This window comes from Xiphias gladius, chromosome 15, assembly GCF_016859285.1.
Source record: "Xiphias gladius isolate SHS-SW01 ecotype Sanya breed wild chromosome 15, ASM1685928v1, whole genome shotgun sequence".
NCBI lineage: Eukaryota > Metazoa > Chordata > Actinopteri > Istiophoriformes > Xiphiidae > Xiphias > Xiphias gladius.
Window position 1 is genome coordinate 15,119,749 of NC_053414.1, and position 19,257 is coordinate 15,139,005.

General features: G+C 39.2%; 2 protein-coding genes across 12 annotated transcripts; one reads left to right on the forward strand and one right to left on the reverse strand.

Annotated features, from left to right (window-relative positions):
* Positions 1-31: 31 nt before the first annotated feature.
* On the forward strand, positions 32-12,623 carry si:dkey-162b23.4 (sodium/hydrogen exchanger 9B2). Of its 9 annotated transcripts, none has more exons than XM_040146193.1 (14): positions 268-1,155; positions 1,338-1,379; positions 1,491-1,770; positions 2,812-3,013; positions 3,602-3,772; positions 5,677-5,819; positions 6,201-6,328; positions 7,615-7,790; positions 8,189-8,295; positions 8,774-8,923; positions 9,186-9,294; positions 10,064-10,200; positions 10,477-10,699; positions 11,077-12,623. In XM_040146193.1, exons 3-14 carry the CDS (start codon positions 1,636-1,638, stop codon positions 11,136-11,138), a joined length of 1,743 nt encoding a protein of 580 aa, XP_040002127.1. In that variant the 5' UTR covers positions 268-1,155; positions 1,338-1,379; positions 1,491-1,635; the 3' UTR covers positions 11,139-12,623. The 9 variants fall into 9 exon arrangements, with proteins under 9 accessions (XP_040002130.1, XP_040002127.1, XP_040002131.1 ...); XM_040146197.1 differs by having other exon boundaries at positions 268-556; XM_040146196.1 differs by lacking the exons at positions 268-1,155; positions 1,338-1,379 and adding an exon at positions 32-160.
* A 1,324-nt stretch (positions 12,624-13,947) lies between these two features.
* On the reverse strand, positions 13,948-17,350 carry cisd2 (CDGSH iron sulfur domain 2). 3 transcript variants are annotated; one of them, XM_040146204.1, is made up of 4 exons: positions 17,104-17,350; positions 16,616-16,687; positions 14,389-14,603; positions 13,948-14,247 (listed from the first exon to the last, which is right to left on the reverse strand). In XM_040146204.1, exons 1-4 carry the CDS (start codon positions 17,204-17,206, stop codon positions 14,158-14,160), a joined length of 480 nt encoding a protein of 159 aa, XP_040002138.1. In that variant the 5' UTR covers positions 17,207-17,350; the 3' UTR covers positions 13,948-14,157. The 3 variants fall into 3 exon arrangements, with proteins under 3 accessions (XP_040002138.1, XP_040002140.1, XP_040002139.1); XM_040146206.1 differs by lacking the exon at positions 17,104-17,350 and adding an exon at positions 16,976-17,092; XM_040146205.1 differs by lacking the exon at positions 16,616-16,687.
* Between the last annotated feature and the right edge of the window lie 1,907 nt (positions 17,351-19,257).

Below are 19,257 nucleotides of genomic sequence, written 5' to 3' on the forward strand. Positions count from 1 at the left end.
TTCCATTTAATCTAACCGCGCACTCCTGTGCTGGGTACATACATGCCTGGCCATCGCTAATCCGCCTCATTCCGATTTCCCAGCTGGTCTATCTGCCACAGGACTGCCAGAAACGCTGCCGCGTATAGTTCACAAGAGATGACAATGTGTATGATATGAGGTGAGGGTTTTTTTTCCTGTTTTGTTTTTTTTTGTTTTTTTAAAAAATAACCTTACATATCTACGGGAATCCCGTCAGAGGGGTCGGGAGCGGTAGCTGTCGCTAGCTACTGTGCTTTTAAATGGGAGTGGACAGTTCACTGACAGCTGTCGGTAGGCAGCACACGGGCAGCTACTGGCGATGCATCCGCTATCGGACAACACTCATCTCGCCGAATTTGAAAATTAGCTGTACGCAACGTGTGTCGGAGTGGGAAGTCAACATGACCTTCGCTTTATTTACCGTTGGCGTTACTTTTGTGTAACGTTAGCTTACGTTACAGGGACTTCACTGAGTTCACCATGAGGGCAGTAGTGCGTCGTGTGCCAAGCCACCGCTGTCTCTAACTTAACGTTGGTTTGTAAAAGGACTGGCAGTTAAAAGACAGTCTAACACTTTGAGGAAATGCGTTGTTGCTAGCGTTGTTGTGGCCACAGGCCGGTGTCCGACAATGGATCTATTGACATGGTTAATCACTAGGCGTGGATTTGCCTCCTCGCCGGCTAATTAATGTAAAGTTAGTTGTGGTTTCGGTTGTCTCTGTTCCTACGCGTGTGTGTACGCAGCTTCACAAATAAAGCGAACTAAAGCGCTAAGTCAACCCGTTCTCAGACATGTAGTTTGCTTAGGCGGCTAGCTAGATGGCTACCGAGCTTTGCTGCTGGCAAGTTGCTAGTTAACTCCAACCTACTTGAGCTAACGTAGCTAGATGTGCCATATGGTCGAACCTGTAAGCATTGATTAGTGTGGTCTGTTCACAATTGGATTAACCAGCGTCTGTCGCCACAGCCAGCTGTCAAAACATTGTAGTAGCGTTAGCTTAGTGTAGATAATTTTCCAACGTTTGTGTGTAACATAGCTTCAACTAAAAGCTGTTAAGAGTGGAGCAGAGAATTGACTTTTCCGATTTAAGAAGTTAACTTACAGCCCTGTTCCTCTGTGCGACGAGTTGACATGTTAAGTAAACACAGCAGGCAGCATGTACTATCACCCACATAGCTCTTCATTTAGGCTTTAGTCATGTGGTTCTTTTTTTTAAATTAATTAATTAATTATTTTTTTCCTTCATCATTAACACCTCGTGGACAGAGCCAGTGCAGTGTTCGTACAATTTAGTGAAACCGTGTCTTTTAAACAGGCATCTTTACTGTAAAGCCCGTATGTGTGGGGAGGCAGACCAGTGCGTGAGATTAAACTCATTGCATGTCATGCTAATTTCCACACCTGCGCCAACGCCACTGTTCTGCAATATTAAGTAAACAAAAACTTGTTTTTCTATTGATAAAACCAGGCTGTATGAATAGGAGCCTGAGGTGAGAGCTGGACGTACAGAAGCGAGGGGGGAAGGAACTGCCCACAAATAGCCCACTCCACCCTTCAGCTTCATGCACTGTAACAGAGAAGTGAAGGGACCAGAAGTACTGTAGTCAGTTGCCATGGAAGACGCTCAGCCCAAACCTGCTGCCCGGGAGCCGAGCCCTGCGCCCAGTCCTGCTCCTAGTCCAGCACCCAGTCCAGTACCCAGCCCACTGCTTGACAAAATTGCTTTACCTGCAGCAAACCACGTGGAGGTAAAGTATATTACTAATATGAATCTCTTACACTATTCCCTCTGGTCTAACCTAGTTTTATTCAGTTTTTACTGCTTTAACAAAACAGAAAAGTGTAGTTATAAGCCCGATAACAATTGGTTTTTGGTAAGTTCTCAAATTACATAGGCTTTATGGGTTGTTGTTTTTTTTTTCTATTCACTAAATAAGACATTTTAAGTCACATATAAATGATGTGGTTACTGTCATGTTCCTCTGCTTCTTTGTGCCTGGCATTAGTCTGCTGTTTGTCATTTTAAAGCTTGCAATTTTTAATATACTGTTCTCTAACACTTAAATTAATTGTCTGGCATTTGTTCATCATTTGTCAGAATTAACTGAAATGTAGCCAGAGGCAAAGTCAAAACTTTGAGCCAATGTACCCACCTGAGCAATTCTATATTTCGTATATATATTATAAAACACAATTAATCTACTTACCTTTTACAAAGAGGGTGTTCTGGGAGTCACAGTTATCAGCTTCGTGGGCAAGTTCATATCTTCACCCTATTATTTGCCAAGAAACAGTAGCTTGTAATCTGCTGGTATGACGTACCTCTGTGTTAATACTACTGATAGTACTACTGTTAATAAAGGTTTTGCAATTAATAATCCAAAGGACATTTACCAGTTTTCTCATCTTTCCATAAGCACTGCATTCATATTTGTGTCGGTGTGACACCTCAGGTTTTATGTTCCGTGTGAGATACCTCATTTATTTAGACTAGTTTGACTGCCCAGTTACTTGTGTAAGATCCAGATATTAATAAATGAACTGTGGTGAATATTGATGACAATAATAATTTTAACGAACCAAAAGCCTTTTTTTTTTTTTTTTTAAATCTGCTTATTCTTTCAGCAAGTGCAAAGAAGTGGGACATCACACACCTCATATGTTTATGAAAAACATTGTAGGCTGTTATAAATTGCCTTTATTGCCTTTACAGACTTGGTGTTTGGGCAACTAATAAAACATGTTATCACTGACCTGTCCCTCTCCATGTCCTGATTCTTTTTCTCCAGCACCTAAATGTGAACCAAATCCAGGTGGTGGTACGGCGCTGCTCCAGTCCAAATGTTACAGAGGAGACGACCTACTTTATTCCTCGAAACCCTGTGGTGGATGCAGGCACAAACACAGACCCACCAGTGGTCTGCTGCCCTTTGCTCCACAGATTTTGTCCATGTCCACCAAGAGGCCTCCTGGCCTCTCTCATTACCAAAGGTAATAAAGCTGTCGGGGTCTCCTGCTGGCTCCGTGGGTTCCTACCTGCAAACTTGTTGCATGGTTGTCCCTTCTGTCACTCAAGATCAGGAAAAACTGAAGACCTGACATGCCTTGCTTTTATGCTGTGAACATCTAATAAATGAAGCCATTTTGTAAATATAGAATAAAACACAATTAATCTACTTACCTTTACGTTAATGCATGCATACATACACACACATATAAAAATGGAGGAAAAATGACAGATGAAACCGACATACTCTCTTAGTAAGGTGTTGAGCCGAGTGCTGCTCTGCTAACCCAGACACTACTACTAAATTTATGTTCACAACAGCTTTTTTTAATGTACAGATAGTACAACACTGAATTCTTAGTAGCTTTGTTAGCATTTTCTTTTAAATTACATTTGAGGAAGTTTTTGAGGTTGATAATTGTAATGCAGCAAAAATATCTGTAGTAATTAATTTATCCCACACTCTCCTACTCCCTCCACTTCTTTCTTCTCCTAAGGTGTATAAAGGAATGATCATATTGTTGACAGTAACACACTATAAATCTAATGTCATTCTCCTCTGTCCCCTCCAGTCCTTTTGGCAGCTGTGCTCTTCGGAGTGGTTTGGTCCATCACAGAGGACGAATGTCTTCCAGGGGGAAACCTGTTTGGCATCACAATACTCTTCATCTCTGCACTCATTGGTGGCAAATTGGTGGCTCTCATCCATCTGCCCAAGCTTCCACCATTCCCACCACTCCTCGGTAAGGCAGAGAACTCAGTGGCTTTATGTATGGGTGGGTTTATACAAGCCTTTATTTCATGTTTAGTTACAGAGATGCCTCCACCAGGGTGATATCTAGTAACACAATACATTTTATTCCAGTGTTAGTTTAAAATTGCCTATTTGACAAGGGAAATGCCTGCCATTTTTCTGTTCAGACCAACTACACAGATTACATAAAAGCTCAACTGTGGAATCATTATTTACCACCATAGTCTTAGTTACAGTCCATAATTTCAGTTCTAGCAGATGAATCAGTCATGGAGTACTTCAAGGAGGTTAGCAAATGGCAGGTTGATTTGGTAATGGGTGCACTGTGCTGTCATGACATTACCCTTAGTGATCCCAATCTCTTACTTTCTCATAAATTTTCCACACAAGCACAAGCCAGAGCAGCTAGCATTAGCTGACAGGCTACTTCAACTGAGTCCAGATACCTACAAATGGGTAACAGCCCTAACATGAGTGTTCGGTATGTAAAGTACAAAGAATTGTATTTGTTATGGTTCATTTATGTCAGTGTTAGAGCAACTTTTTTTTAATAAATGCTTTTCAAAGACGACTCAGATCTTAATGCAAGTTTCATGCATCACAGTGGCCACGCTCGAAATAATCTAAAACTAAACTCAGATGTCTTTGAGAAGCTGTTGATTTATATGAGGTGGTCAACCAAATATTAATGTTCAACTTTGTCACTGATGGGGGGAAAAAAAGCATAGGGACAAAAGGGGGTTCTGATTTAACTGTACAATCGACTCACTTGCTCATTTCTTAATCAAATACCCAATAGCTGCTGGTGCGCTACATTTTTGTCTGTTTTGTTATTTTGTGTTTTGCTTCTGTTTGTTGTATTATTAGCCTACATGATTATGGTCCTGTTAACTTGAAAAGGCATATCAGTGATCCCCCGATTTATCCAGAGATGTCAGGGGAAAAAGGCTTTTTGATGTTGTCACTAATTACGAAACACACGCGATATGAGCTTTGATCAGGTTCTCGTCAAATCAGCCCGGTTTACCCAAGGGAGTGCTGTTATTTTATAGCAACAATGCTGGCTTGATATAAATCACAGCATTGATCAGAAGATAACGTAAATGTGTTCTTTCTTAGCATTTGAGAATGGTTTAAATGTAATATAATGTGAATTCCTAGTTTTGTGAATTGGGAAATGGAAAAAGTCTCTAACTGCACCCCTAACAAGATAAAAATCCAGGAAACTTGAGCCACTCCTCATTCGCAAATAACATCAAAAGGTAGAGTGAAGTACAACTTAAAAGTTTATTTTTCTCTAAACCTCACTTTCCTGTTTTTCTTTTCTTTTTGGTCATGTCCTCAAAAGAGTAGCCTAATTTATCAGTTCAGTTTTGATTTCTGTATTTTGAAATATCTTTTGGCATGAACTGCCAGGAGGATTGCTATGGTTATAAAGATTTGAGGAGGTCAGTCGTCTGTCCCCACTCATTGACAGTTTTATATATTTGCTCTGTATCTATTCTTTTGTTTGACACGTGCTCTACATCCAGAATCATAAAATCTCTTACATTCTGCAGCATTTAGTTATTCTTAATAATATGTTAATTCCTCATAATGTAATATTCCTAGTCATGTTGTATGTTTTTAGCAGAACAACGTTCAGATGACTGAAGTTTTAGAGTAGGTTTGGATATTGGTGAAACTTGAATTATTAGTTTTGTGTAACAGTATTTTACAGTCCACACTGAGCCTCATAGTCTCAGGTATCCAATTTGAGCGCCGGAAGTTCAAAAAGCACCAGGTGAGCGTTATTCTTGTTCTGTAGCTGCATGAGAGACAGTCCTAAAGAATAAACAGTATTCCTTGGTGGAAAGGATCATCTTTCCTCTCACGCCGTCTGCTGTGTTGTAGGTATGCTGCTGATGGGTTTCCTGCTGAGGAACATCCCAGTTATAACAGAGGGAGTGTACATCGACTTCAGATGGTCTACGTCACTGAGGAACATCGCTCTGGCTATCATTCTGGCTAGAGCCGGTCTCGGATTGGATCCCACAGTATGCCTCATTCTCCATTTTTTTTTTTTATCACTGTTATATCCTTGAGCCTAGATATTCTCAAAAGTAATGATAAATCCCAGTCAGATTCTACCGGTTTCTGCAAATTGTTTAACTTATCTGGCCAGCAGTCAAAAAATCCAAAGTATTTAGTTTCCAGTTTTTATAAAATGAGGAGAAGCAAGCAAATCTGAGCCTCAGTGAAGCTGTGACAGCAAATGCTGTCAAGTCTTTTTCTCCATCAGTTTTCACGTTTCAGTCAATCATTCAACTAATCCTTTAGTACTGCTAAACATCACTACACTGTATACATGTATCTGTACCAAATTTGATTAACTACTGTTACAAACTCCTGAATCATGTATGTGTTTGTGCTTCCAGGCTCTGAGGAAACTAAAGTCTGTGTGTATACGTGTGGCAGTTGGGCCCTGCGTGATAGAGGCTTGCACCACAGCTCTGGTCTCTCACTTCCTCATGGGCTTTCCCTGGGTGTGGGGCTTCATCCTTGGGTAAATATAACACTTCTCACTCTCCATTCTGTCTCCAGTCTCCATTCTCTCCTTAATTAGGAGAGACAGACAGACACAGTTGCTTTGAGGAACCTGTTCCATTCTTTCATTAATATTTAGGAATCAAAGATATTTACTTTTTTTTTTTAAATTGTTTTTTTTTTTAATTCAGTAGTTTGACAGTAAGGACAAGAGGCCACACGTTTAAGTTTTGCATGCAGTAAATCAAGGGAACCTTCAGGAGCTCTTTAAATTGATACATTCTTCCGGTATTCTTAAGCAGAGCAAGGGTACAGGTATATTAAAAACGCAGACTTATTGTTTGTTCCTAATAGAAAGAAAAGCATTTTTTTTTAATGTCATTTTTAATTTACAACCAATTAGCATTTGGTCCATACTTCCATTATCTGCTCTGTAAGCAGACTGTTCAACCCTCTGCTATACAGGAGTATTTTCCTCTTGTAGATAGTCGCGAAGTGAGCAAGTCAAGCCTTAGAAATAAGACATGGAAGGCTGATTAATACTGTACAACACACCGTACCTACAAGGACCATGTTCCCATGAAGCAGAGAATAGAGTAGACACTACTCCCCAAGCAACACTAGATCACATTGCACCCTTTTATCTACACACAGATAATGAGTGATGTCTTTCCGGGTTAGTTATAGGTCACAAGATAAGATGTGTCAGTGTTTTTTTGGTTTTGGCTTTTGTTTTTTTGTTTTTTTGTCCCTGCAAAAACTGTCAGCATTTGTGTGCCTCAGAAATTGAAAAGGAACTTGTCATATGAAGCTTTATTCACTGATGGCCTGTTCCACCTCTGAAAGTTTGGCTCATCAGCGGTTGGCGCGTGGATAGGAGCCAAAACAAATATTTTTGTACTGCCCATCTCAAATGTCCATTTATGAGGCTAGCGGCATTTTAGAAACAATAAAGAAGATTGCTATCATCATAAAACAGTGTAGTAATTTTCTATTCGTTCTTTTTTGGGATTCATAGCAGAATTTTAATAAGAACTTTTAGAAATCAAAATCAAGTTTATATTTACAACACAGTTAAGGTCTATAAGCTTATCATGATCAAGGCATCATTCAAGAACATAATATTCATCCTATCAAATTTGAGCCCAGTATCTCATAAAGTATATGTCACTCTGATTCAATGTCTCCTTTTTGTATCTCTCAAAGTGTACTCAAAGGCTGATGTTTTCGAAAGGCACTTCTTTATGTGTTACATCTTTGTATGAGTGATTAATTGATAAACGCTACATCTCCTCCGCATCCTAGATTTGTGCTGGGTGCTGTGTCTCCAGCAGTGGTGGTTCCCTCCATGCTGCTGCTCCAGAAGGACGGTTACGGCATGGAACAGGGCATCCCCACCTTGCTAATGGCTGCAGGCAGTTTTGACGACATTCTTGCCATCACTGGGTTCACCACATGCTTGGGCATGGCCTTCGCCAAAGGTAACACATGGATGTATGTGTTTGCGTGCATGGAGATGGGAAAGAAAAGTAGAAGAACCGAATTCAGTGGGGTTTTTTTTGTTTTGTTTTTTTTGTAAGTACAACACTAACTTATCTACAGGGGAGTGGCATCCAGTGCAGTGGACAGCAGTTTGAAATTAGTAACTTTTATCTGTAGTTTGTCAGGAGCTCAGCAGAGGGTGTAAGTGAGCTCTTGTGAAAAAATAAAGGTTTTTTTTTTTTTTTTGTGCCAGACCACAGCGCATTTTAAACAACGGCATGTAAAACCCTAATTAAGACCACAAATTTTAAACCAGCTACTGTCACACACCTTCAGGACAATTAATTTGTTGAATCATATTGTACCAATAGTATATTTTCTCTGCGGATCCTTCTAGGCTCCACTTGGTACAACCTCCTGAGAGGTGTACTGGAGGTGGCCGGTGGGATGGTCACTGGGATTCTTCTTGGCTTCGTGATCCAATACTTTCCTAGTGCTGACCAGGTAGGCATGGTCCCTCAGCATTACCATGACATAGGCCAGTTTTACCCTTGCTAAGTGATCCTTTCACCACAGCTTTTGTATGAAACAACTGGAGATGAACCAACGGATGCTTGAGGAAAAAGTCAGTGAAGTGTACCACTTGTGATTTAAAACTTGGAGGACGTCTAACGAGAACACTTTTGATTCAGAGTCGGGAAGTGTGAAAGTATACAGGGTCAAGAATTTCCATGCATAACAGATATAACTGTACCATCTCAACTCCAGAAAATGTATTAACTTCATAACTTGTCACACTTAGGACTTCTAAAGAAATTCCTCAGTATGAATCCATATAGGATGAAGACGAGTACCGCTATGTATAAAATGTCTTCAACCACTTGATATCTGCCAACTCTATTACAAGTGTGAATTTTGTATTTATAGATTTCATTATACTGAAATATTCTGTGTGTAATCACTGACTGTTTTTCTCTTCTAGAGACACTTAGTGATGAAGCGTTCCTTCTTGGTGCTGGGTCTGTCCGTCTTTGCCGTGTTCGGCAGCAGTGTGGCTGGCTTTCCTGGCTCTGGAGGCCTGTGCACCCTGGTGTTGGCATTTCTGGCTGGGCTTGGCTGGGGGACGGAAAAGGTGATAACATATGCATATAATATCTGTCGCACGTACAGCATATTTTTCAGGCCTCTATTCAAAGTCATCCACCCCTGAAAATGAATTTTTAAGGTTAACCTGGCAGAAAGGTACATTGCGAAATGAATTGTCAAGGCATACCATTTTCAAACCTGTTGTTGTACCGTAAGTTCTTCATCGGTACACCAGTGGTCAAATGTCTGCACTGCTGCATGTCAAAGACAACCGTACCAAACTCTTTGTGTGTTCTGTTTGTCTTAAGGCACGTGTGGAAGAAGTGGTGGGCTGGGCGTGGGACGTGTTTCAGCCTCTACTCTTTGGACTCATAGGGGCAGAGATACGAGTGTGTGAGCTGGAGAGACACACAGTTGGTGAGACGGCCACACATACACTTCAAAATAACACAGTGAGATGGCTGTTATCATTGTGAGGGATTCAAATGTGACTATATGGATGTAAATATGTTTGCATAGCCTAAAAAAGAAGCCCTGGGAGAGTTTAATCTCTTTATCTGTAAATACTAAAACATGATTCTCTTTTAGCACTCATATTGTACTTCCATAGTAGTTCAAGTATGGGAGTTACTTGGGAAACAGATTTAGATTTTCTCCAGAAAAATACCCTTATTCATGCTAGAACAAAGGGCAAAAAATAACTTAGTTTTGGTTTTCTACAAGTCGCTGCAATTTAGGCAGCACTTATTTTAGATTTTCTTGTAAAATAATATATTAAGGACAAAAACGTGCCAGAAACTTTACTGTCTTAAATACCCAGAATTCACTGTGAAATTATTTCAGAGCATCATCTTCTTTAGGAGCATATTTGTAAGGCTGATATACTGTAATTATTGGAAATGGCGTACAGTACATTATATTTCATCAAAAAAAAACTGCTGCTTTTGAAAAAGATGAGAGGAGCAGATGTTGCGGCCATTATTAAATCCTCAGCTCAAATGTTCAGACTGCAGGCTGTTTGTCCTTTTGAAAAATGTGTTCATCCTACTTCAGTGACTTTTCCAGGTGGCGCTATACTGTTTGAAGGTTGCACCCAGATTTCTGGTTTAAAAAAAAATAAAAAAAAAAAAGGTTCAAAAATTACTTGTGACATCTCTGCATGACTCTTGTCTATATGTCTGTCTAGGTCTGGGCATAGCAACTCTGCTCATTGCCCTCCTGGTTCGAGTCCTCTTCACCTTTGTGTGTGTGTTGTGTGCGGGCTTTAACATGAGGGAAAAAGTGTTCATAGCCCTTGCTTGGATGCCCAAAGCCACAGTACAGGTATGTCAGTGCTGAAATATTTGTCAGCAGTAAACTCCTCTCTCTGGAATTATTTTTTGTGCTCATTTGAGGGTCTGAATTTAAGGAGACTCTCTTTGCCAGGTAATTTCTTTTTTGTAGTACACGGGAGGATATGTTTTCTTTTGCGAACATCTGAATTAAAAGTACATACACTGAAATATCATTTAAGTTTCAAGTATTCTGTCGTGGTGATGGTAAATGTCTTTGTGTGAGTGAGCACTGAGGAAACACTGTTATTGTCTTTTTCCTCATCAGGCAGCTATAGGCTCCACAGCTTTAGACATGGCCAGAACAAAAGACGACAAGCAGCTGCAGAAGTACGGCATGGCTGTGCTGACAGTGGCTGTGCTGGCCATCCTTGTCACAGCCCCCGTAGGAGCTCTTATTATAGGGCTCTCTGGACCTCGCCTGTTACAGAGGCCGAAGAACTCAGCCTGTGGTGAGCGAGTCAAACCCAATTTATCAGCTTTTTTCTTAGGTAGGTGAAGTCCTGTGTTCAACAATTCAGCTCAGCTCAATACCCCCGTCCAACCTCACTTTGTAGGTGTAGTTGTTCCAGTAGTGAATATCATTTCCCTGCAAACTTTTCCCTACCTCACCTTTGCGATAGCTGCGTCCACTCACACAAGATTTGCATAGCTTTAAGGTTGGCTGTTTACCCTGTCATTCAAGCCTTCATCCTCACAACAGTGGCATTGTTGCTGTTACAGTGTGAGAGTATTCGATTAACCACAGCGCACAAGTGCAACTCATGAATGAAGACTAGTCTTTAGTAGTTCCTGTATGCATGTAATCAGCCTTTTACTGAAGCTTTTCTCGTTAAATTTTCTACCTCTGTCTCTTTCCATCTTGCAGGCACTGCAGCAGAAGGTGAAGATGATAATGAAACTCCTGTCACCTATGAAAGCACACTCTGACACCACCTGTCTTCATCCAGTGAGTGAGGACATTTAATGACACTTCCGGTGTGCATTCACACCTCGGATATCTGAGCTTTCTTTCAGCCACCGAGTGGCTCTTTGTCTCTCCATCTGCTGGTCTGCTCCCGATGTTTGCGGTGCTGCAGGTGAACCCATGAATCACCCTGTATTTATAGCCTCTGGTGTTACAGGGCCTCAGGCTCAAAACAAATGACCCAAATTCAAGCTTCTGCACTGTCGTGCTGTATGAACAGTGTACAAGAGGTGGTTTTGTTTCTGGTCTCAAATGAATGTTCAACCCTATATATAAAGTACTGTCTGTGTGTTTGTGTGTGTACATATGTGTGGTTTATTTGTTTTGTAAGGCTATTTTTCCCACTTGTCACATTCAATCAACCCACTATTTGCCCATTTTTAATGACTACATATCTGTAAGCCATTTCCTGTATTTGGACTTGAAAAGGCGATAATGCTGTATTTTATTATAAACATCTTCCTTTGGAGAGCTACTTAACTGAATGTACTGACAGTAGCAGTATTTTTATTTTTTTTTTATTTAAAATTAGAGTAGACAGTTGACATACATTTAAGTCTTTAGGTGTTCTGTACTCAGTACATTTTTTCCAGCTATGTGTTTGTGTATATTTTTTTAATAAATTATGTATTAGCTGTTTGTCTTGGTGATGAGAAGGGTTTGTGTTGTTTACAAGTACTCAGGAAAACTGAAATAATCCACAATACATTCCCCTGGTTTATACACAAAGCTGCTGAAACTCCTATCATCTACTACATGGCAATTTGTCTGCTTTCAATGTTATGAATTGCTCACCAGTGATAATGTCCATGTCCAAAACATTCATGTAAACCCAACCTTTTATAGTTTGATTATGATTGAAAGTAGATTTAGATTTTTTTCATCATGTTTGTTACATAACTTCTGAATTTTTTTTTTTAAATTACAGAAGTATGCAGTGTAAGTTGTTTTTGATTCGTTAAAATTTATTTATTTTACCTCATTCAAAAGGTTCTTATATATTATTAGCAACTATTTGATAATTCTGCAGTATTTAGCATAAATAATTACTTTAATATAAAAAAATAATGAAAACAAATTAAAAAAATACCAAGAATTGTCCATCTCTGAATTTTGTGGCTATATGTAAAATACATTTCTTCTGTGTGGTGAATTTGCAACATAGTGTATATTTATACAGTTTGATGTATGTTTAGTAATGAGTTTAATTTACCTCTGCAATCCTTGAAGTTTAGAATTCAGTTTTTTTTTTTTAATAAACTAGAAAACTTGGCGCAAACACACACCAATACTGATGCACTCATCAAATGATGTCATACAAACATGATACATGTGAATAGTTCAGTTGATTTTTTTGTTTTTTTTTTACTGCAAACAACAGTAGCTGGACTCAAACTATTCCCATCGCTTTCTGTTAATAAAAATGACAAATACACAAATTGTCAGGTCAGATCATCATCTCATCACATCTAAAACCATGTCTGTCCTGCAGATGTTGGATGAAAACATGACCACCTTGGCAGTTGTAATTATCACTTACAGTGTTCCTTTTTGGGAATATTTAGTAGGTATTACTGTATTGTTAAATTCTATTTACAAACCTGTTTGAATTACTTACTGAAAATACCAGCTTACTTCTTCATATTTATGAAATATTTGAACAAGAGAAAAACTGAATGCTGTATTGGTGGATAGCTTGCATATAAGAATGAAAACCTAAATATGATCCTGAATGTAGCTTTTACCTGGAAAAAATGAGTTAACACACATTTTGAAGGGGGTGTACTCCGTTTCCTTGTCATTCATTTACACTCATTTCAGCTCAAGGTTACGTGAAGTGTTCCCCAGTCGTAGTAGTGACAGAAGGAATAAAGCTGCAGTGGTGTTTGCCAAAACTTCAGTTAAACATCCTGACTATTCCTTTTTACATTTTAAATGCAGAGTGAATGAATTCTAACCTTACACGGGTTTATAAACAGTCATTCATAGACATCATCGTAGAAGCACAGATCTGACAATGCAAACTATTTATGTATAAACTATTACTACTATGAACTAAAGAAAAAGCTACAGCAGGAAGTCAACTATATACCAGCCATTATGACAGTACAGAAGCTAAAAAAAAAAGTTCACAGCAAAATATGATGCTGCATAAGTTACTTAATAGGGAAGTAGGTTAAAACTGTATATAACTCAACGGTACAGTGAAATGAAATGTTTAAAGACAACAGAGTTGAATACAAAATGCAAAACTCACGTTTAAAGGCTATGAACAAAATACATTTGAAGAATAATAAGAAGCCTCCCATTCACAATAACTTATAAGAGTATTTCACAGATGACAGTATGTTAATATTTGGCATACACAGGAAATCTGAAGCAGGAGAGAGAAAGCTTAAAAAAAAAAAAGGCTGTTTGTCCAATTATACAAAAGAAGCGTCCAAAATGGAAACGGAGTGCGAATGTTGATTACAAGTTGGACTAGTAATTATTTAATTTAAACAACAATTTATGAATGAAGGCATCAGGGGAAACACCCAAACAATTAAAAATCATAACATCACTGAAATTATGTTTCAAGTTTTCCCCTCGAAGTGGTCCTAATGATTTGTAACCGATTCCAGAAAGACAGACATGACTAAAATTGAATTGAGTCATATAAATAGGTTGTCCTGTTAACCAACAAAAATGAGTAATGGCCATAAAAAAACCAAATAGAAACCCCTTCCTAACTGCACAATGCCATTAAAGAACCCAAGATACAGTTTTCAGATTGTGGAAATTCATGTTTTTATGTGTTAGGACCACTTCAGATAAAAGACTCTGGAAGTTACTTTTTCTGACCAACATAAACATGACACCAAGGCAAGATCAAAATTTAAAAAAAAAAACTTAAAAAAAAAAAATGGACAAAATTACAAACTGTTAAGAATTGAAAACTAAAGATGGGAAAGGGAGAGGTCAACTCCCATTTGCGGTCAATTATAGTATCTTCTTTTTGAGTATGAGCGGTCCCACGTTGTCTCCAGTTAGCCTATTGTGCAACAAGTGTGAGTTGTCACAAACTGGAAACTAAAACAGGAAAACAACTTAATATTAGCTGATCAGTGAGATACAGAAGCATAAACTCTTACTTATCCAGAAGTTTAAAAGAAAAAAAACAAAAACATAAATTAATAGAAAAAAAATCAGAAAAATAACCTGTCAACTTACAGTTTTGGAACGCCAGCAGCGACAGTAACACATATTAGCGCTGTTGAGGTCCTCGATGTCTATCTCATTGACCACTCTGCAGCTCTCTTTCTGGATCTTCAGGTTGATCAGGCTGTCTCTCTGCTTCTTCTTCTTAGGCAGGAATGGGCGAATGGTCAGATAGCCCAGCAAAGCCAAGATTCCCAGGAGAGGCAGCAACCGGAGCCACTCTGACACTGCAGACACATCATACACACATTAGCCAAAATACGAGGAGGTGCACGTGGGAACATCTGAAATCCGACACGAACTGACACGATTAGTAGAACACTGATTGGCAACCATTTTGGTTATTGATTGCCTATTTGGGTCGTTTTGAAGGAAAAACAACAAACACGGTTTCCGGCCTCTCAAATGTTAAGATTTGCTGCTTTTCTTTTCATTTACTTTGGAAGGTTGGTTGGAGAAAAACATGCAATTTGAAGAAATCGCTATGGGCTACGGGAAACACTGATTGCATTTATCACAATGACATTATCACCATTATCATATCAACTGACATTTTATAAAACAAAACGATTAAACAACTCAAACAAGAAATTGTTACGTCGATCAAAGATTGTTAGCTGTGGCTCTACCTCGATCCATAAGCTAACTTCAAATTTTTGCGGCCTGCACCAACCTGGCAGACTTCAATCAAGCCACACACAACAGTTAGTTCATTGGGATTTGTAAAGGAACGTCAAATAAATCCACACACGTCTTTTCTGGTGGGGGCCAACATGTCTGGGTGGACCGCTCAAATGCAGTGTACATGTGAGAAACATTGCTCACACTATCTACACACTGTATTCACATTTGTTTCCTGCCATGCACTAGGTATGATCTGACAGAAGATATCTTCAAATATTGCTGTGCTCACGTACGTTTGGTGTAATTCTATACATATAAACCTTTCCCCATGATGATGTGTTTGATGGTGGAAATGTGAACACACTCAATTTTGCAAACAGGTGGGTATGTAAACAGATTTAGGTGAGTCTAACCTCTGATCCACCTGTTTCTATTTTCCTCCCAATCCCAGTGAGCCGACTGCAAGGTCGCACACTGTATCTGCTGGACCGGCTACGGAGAACCAGTTCACCTCTTCTCCGCATTTCTACTCTGCTATCTCACACCGGGGGAGACTACCAGCTGCCAGGGGAAATGCCACACTGAGCCCATCGTACAGTCCACCATACATGGAGAAAACAGAGAAGTGAAGCAAAGTGCGGATTAACCACAGTTACATAATTTTAATATTAGCTGGGAGTTACACCCCGGCTCCTGGAACTTTTGATAATACTCTTATGGCAATTAAAATACTTTCAATAAATGGATTTTGGAGCCTAATGGGACATTGCTAATCCTTAATCTCTTTAGGGAATTATATTCAGTTCATTTTACATGTAGGAGCACTTAATAAATCTTTTAACTTCTAATCTGAACTGACTAAACTGCTAATTTATGACAATAACCGTAATGGGTTTTATCTGCAGGCAAACATCTGGAGACACCGAACTTAAAACCGAAGCCCATACTGACTTCAGCAAATCCTAATCACATGGCGGGAAGTACCACAATCACTAAAATCTTGCCTTCTCTGTGTTCTTTGGGTGTATGGCCTTCTCAGAGAAGCGCTACACAGATGATTCTAACATGTCATTTGTCACAAAAATGTTTTAGCATAGCTCTGCTTTATGCCTTTTTGGGTTTATTTTTAGGCTAAATTCGACACTCGCCAAAAGGTCGGTGAGAGGTCAAGCTGAAGCGGCCGATCAGCGTCAAGGTGGACTTTCACTGCCGTATCCACTCGCTCTCCTTTGCTTAAACTGTGAAGATGTGAATACATTTTATTTAAATGAAAACATGGCAACAGCTTACCATGTTTTCATTTAGGACTGCAACTAATGATTTTTTCTTTATGCATTCATCTGATGATTAATTTCTCAATTACCCATTTGGTCTGTAAAGCATCTGAGAATATTTTAATATAATAATCATTAATCAATTAAATGTTTATAGATCAGCTAATCAATGAATTAGCTACTTGTTGCAGCTCTGCCTTACCTCACATTATTACATGGAAATTTTCTGCTTTGCAGGGATCGTGAGGTTCTTGGGAACTAGGATGGGGTCACAGGCCCCAAAAAGGTTGCAAAACAGGGATCTTGAAGCAGGCTGCGTTTTGAGACTGCACGTACTGTACCTTCTAGCCCAGGACTGTCATGCCTGTGCATCACTTGGTGGTTAGGACAGACTGAGGCGGTTGCATGTTGTGCTATAGGGCACACAAGCATCGGATTTCATATTGCTGGGGTTAACAGGATCTCACAGACACAGCAGAGGACACTCAATGGTTAAGGTCATTATTGTTTCCACATTTAAAAAACACAAGCAAACTTAGCTGTGCAAGGCACTGCTGTTTTTAAGCAGGTACGACCTTAAGGTCACTACAAAGTTGATGTTGCTGGACAGAACCACAAAATAAAACGATGATTAAGAGTTTGGCAGGAGCTAAGCAGCAGTTTAGGACCTAACACAGGTTGGGTAAGGGACACACACTTACAGCACGACTATGACTGTGTTTTCGCTTGCAGGCTAACTACGGTCTCTGTGCCGAAAAGAGTCTCAGACGAGTTCGGAAGTGGTATTTACAGGACAGTCGGAAGTGCAACACAGCTGCTGCGAATTTACCTGTTAACCTTGCAAATCCACCGATCGTCTCCGGTAGCGGAAGCTTCTTGAGGTAGGCCGGCAGCTGGACTTTGATTATCCTGGAAACGCTTTCCAAAACCATCTTGAATTTGCTCAAATGGGCAGGTTTGACTTGGATAGTTCCTGGAGTTCGTTCATGTCACTGCGCTCATTTTTCGAGCGCAGATTGTCACCGGTACGTACACCCCTGCCGTGAAACCAGAGGACGGCCGGAAAAAAAAGCGTAGATGAGTTCGTGAATACGAGCAGCAGCGACCCATGACGGTGGAGAATGTAACCAATCAGCGTTGGAGGAGTTGGTGGCTCCTGATTGGACAACTTGAATACGGCGTGACAGAGGTGGGTTTTTCCTACTTCAAAGTTGGAAAAGTCCTATTTTAAAGACGTAAAGTAAACCGAACAACACAATAATAAAATATAGTATCTTAGGACCAAATCAGACTGTGACATTGGTCGTAAATAGCATAAATATGCTGGCGTGTATTTAATGTTTTAATAAAAATGCATTGACAGAATGAGAGACGTGCTGGGCATGGGGGCATTATTGTGGATCATCTCGTTTGGTCTTTTTGACACAACCTTTAACTGTGGTTGCAGAGACTTTTGAAACTGACTTCTGAAATGTTAAAAACCTACAGATCTGCAAATTCAGCGGGGTACATACAGTCTAGCTTGTTTGATACAAGTACATAATATTTATTTCATCTTAGATGCTTTACAACACTGCTTGTCACTCATGGCCCTGGGATCCCAGACTGGTAATATACAGTATCAACTCATGTCCCGGTTATCTCATAGTGTTGGGCTACATGACAACATATATACTGTGAGATAATATACACTGGTCAAGTGTCACCATGTTGTTCATACTATGGAAACTATCCCCTAATATCTGTGGTTGTATGAGGCTGTTGCTGGCAATATTGCAAAGCAGGACTGATTGATTAGTTATTAATGTCTGGGTACTTTGTGCTTACACAGCCATAAAATCTGTGTTCCATTATATATATATCAATATTGGGACATACTGTAAAAATGCAGGTGCAGTGATACAGGATTTTATCCATATCACCTACTCCTGTTATCTAGGATAAAAACCAAATGGACTCTTAAGCCTGAGGATCCCGGTTTGTCATACAGTACAGTTAGGTACACTGTACTCTGGTGTCTAAACGTGCAGTGTAGTAACATGAGTGGTTTTACCCAGCACAGTGTGACAACAAACCATGAACATTGACAGATGCTCCGCAGACAAATAGTTTATTAGGGAAAACATTTTCAAAATACTTTTGTAAAATTGAATGTTGCTGCAATTATAGATTTAGACTTAATTTTCCTCTCCTTAAAATAGCATTATAAAGGTGCTTGGCTTCATTTATATGGGCCTATTAATAACTGTACATGTAATTATGTACGCTGATAGTTGGTGGGTGTTATGAGTAAGTCTTCAACACGATAAATTTAACTTTGCTGTAGATGAAATTGAATATCCAAAGGGAAAAAAAGGAAAAACTCAGTATATTGCCACTATCTGGCCTCCAGGAACAAGGCGGCAACCAATGAATGCAGCTGATGAGCTGATATAGAAAACCAGTCAGTCTCTGGACTCAAGGACCAGGACCAGGGGACACCATGGTTTTCACTGAGTTCAAGTAAAAAGGATTGAGAGAGACTTTTAGGAGCAGAGAAATAAGCCAGCTTCTCAGACACTTCAGAAATGTGTAATATCTTATTAGAAAAATACTCCAATTACAATTATTACAAGTAAGGGTACATTTTTATTTGTCAAATCTTAAAAAGCAAAATGTAGTGTGGAGTAAAAGTACTTACTGGTCAGGTTAGAGTTAAGTCTGACTACAGCAATATGTTGTATTATAAACACACTGATAAAAGCAGAATCTAAATAAAAGTTTAAATTTAGTAAAGTAAAAAGTACAATATTTTAAAATAAAAACTCACAAAACAGAATTACTCAAGCAAAGTTCCAGTACATAAAAACTCTTTTATTAACCGTAATTACAGAATGTGAATAACTGCAGTTAGCCACTATCAAGCGCTGACTCTTACATAATAATTATAATTACACACACAACATAAGTGGCAAAATAAATTCCTGGCAAACTGCAGAAAATC

What these genes read in the sequence shown, in the direction of transcription:
- si:dkey-162b23.4 (XM_040146196.1), top strand. Translation starts at nt 1,636, where the DNA reads ATGGAAGACGCTCAGCCCAAACCTGCTGCCCGGGAGCCGAGCCCTGCG. An exon ending in GGGCATGGCCTTCGCCAAAG is followed by an intron (nt 7,791 to 8,188) that starts GTAACACATGGA and finishes GGATCCTTCTAG; the next exon opens with GCTCCACTTGGTACAACCTC. An exon ending in TTTATCAGCTTTTTTCTTAG is followed by an intron (nt 10,700 to 11,076) that starts GTAGGTGAAGTC and finishes TCCATCTTGCAG; the next exon opens with GCACTGCAGCAGAAGGTGAA.
- cisd2 (XM_040146204.1), bottom strand. Translation starts at nt 17,206, where the DNA reads ATGGTTTTGGAAAGCGTTTCCAGGATAATCAAAGTCCAGCTGCCGGCC. An exon ending in TGACAGTCCTGGGCTAGAAG is followed by an intron (nt 14,604 to 16,615) that starts GTACAGTACGTG and finishes ATGTGTCTGCAG; the next exon opens with TGTCAGAGTGGCTCCGGTTG. An exon ending in GCTGCTGGCGTTCCAAAACT is followed by an intron (nt 14,248 to 14,388) that starts GTAAGTTGACAG and finishes TTCCTGTTTTAG; the next exon opens with TTTCCAGTTTGTGACAACTC.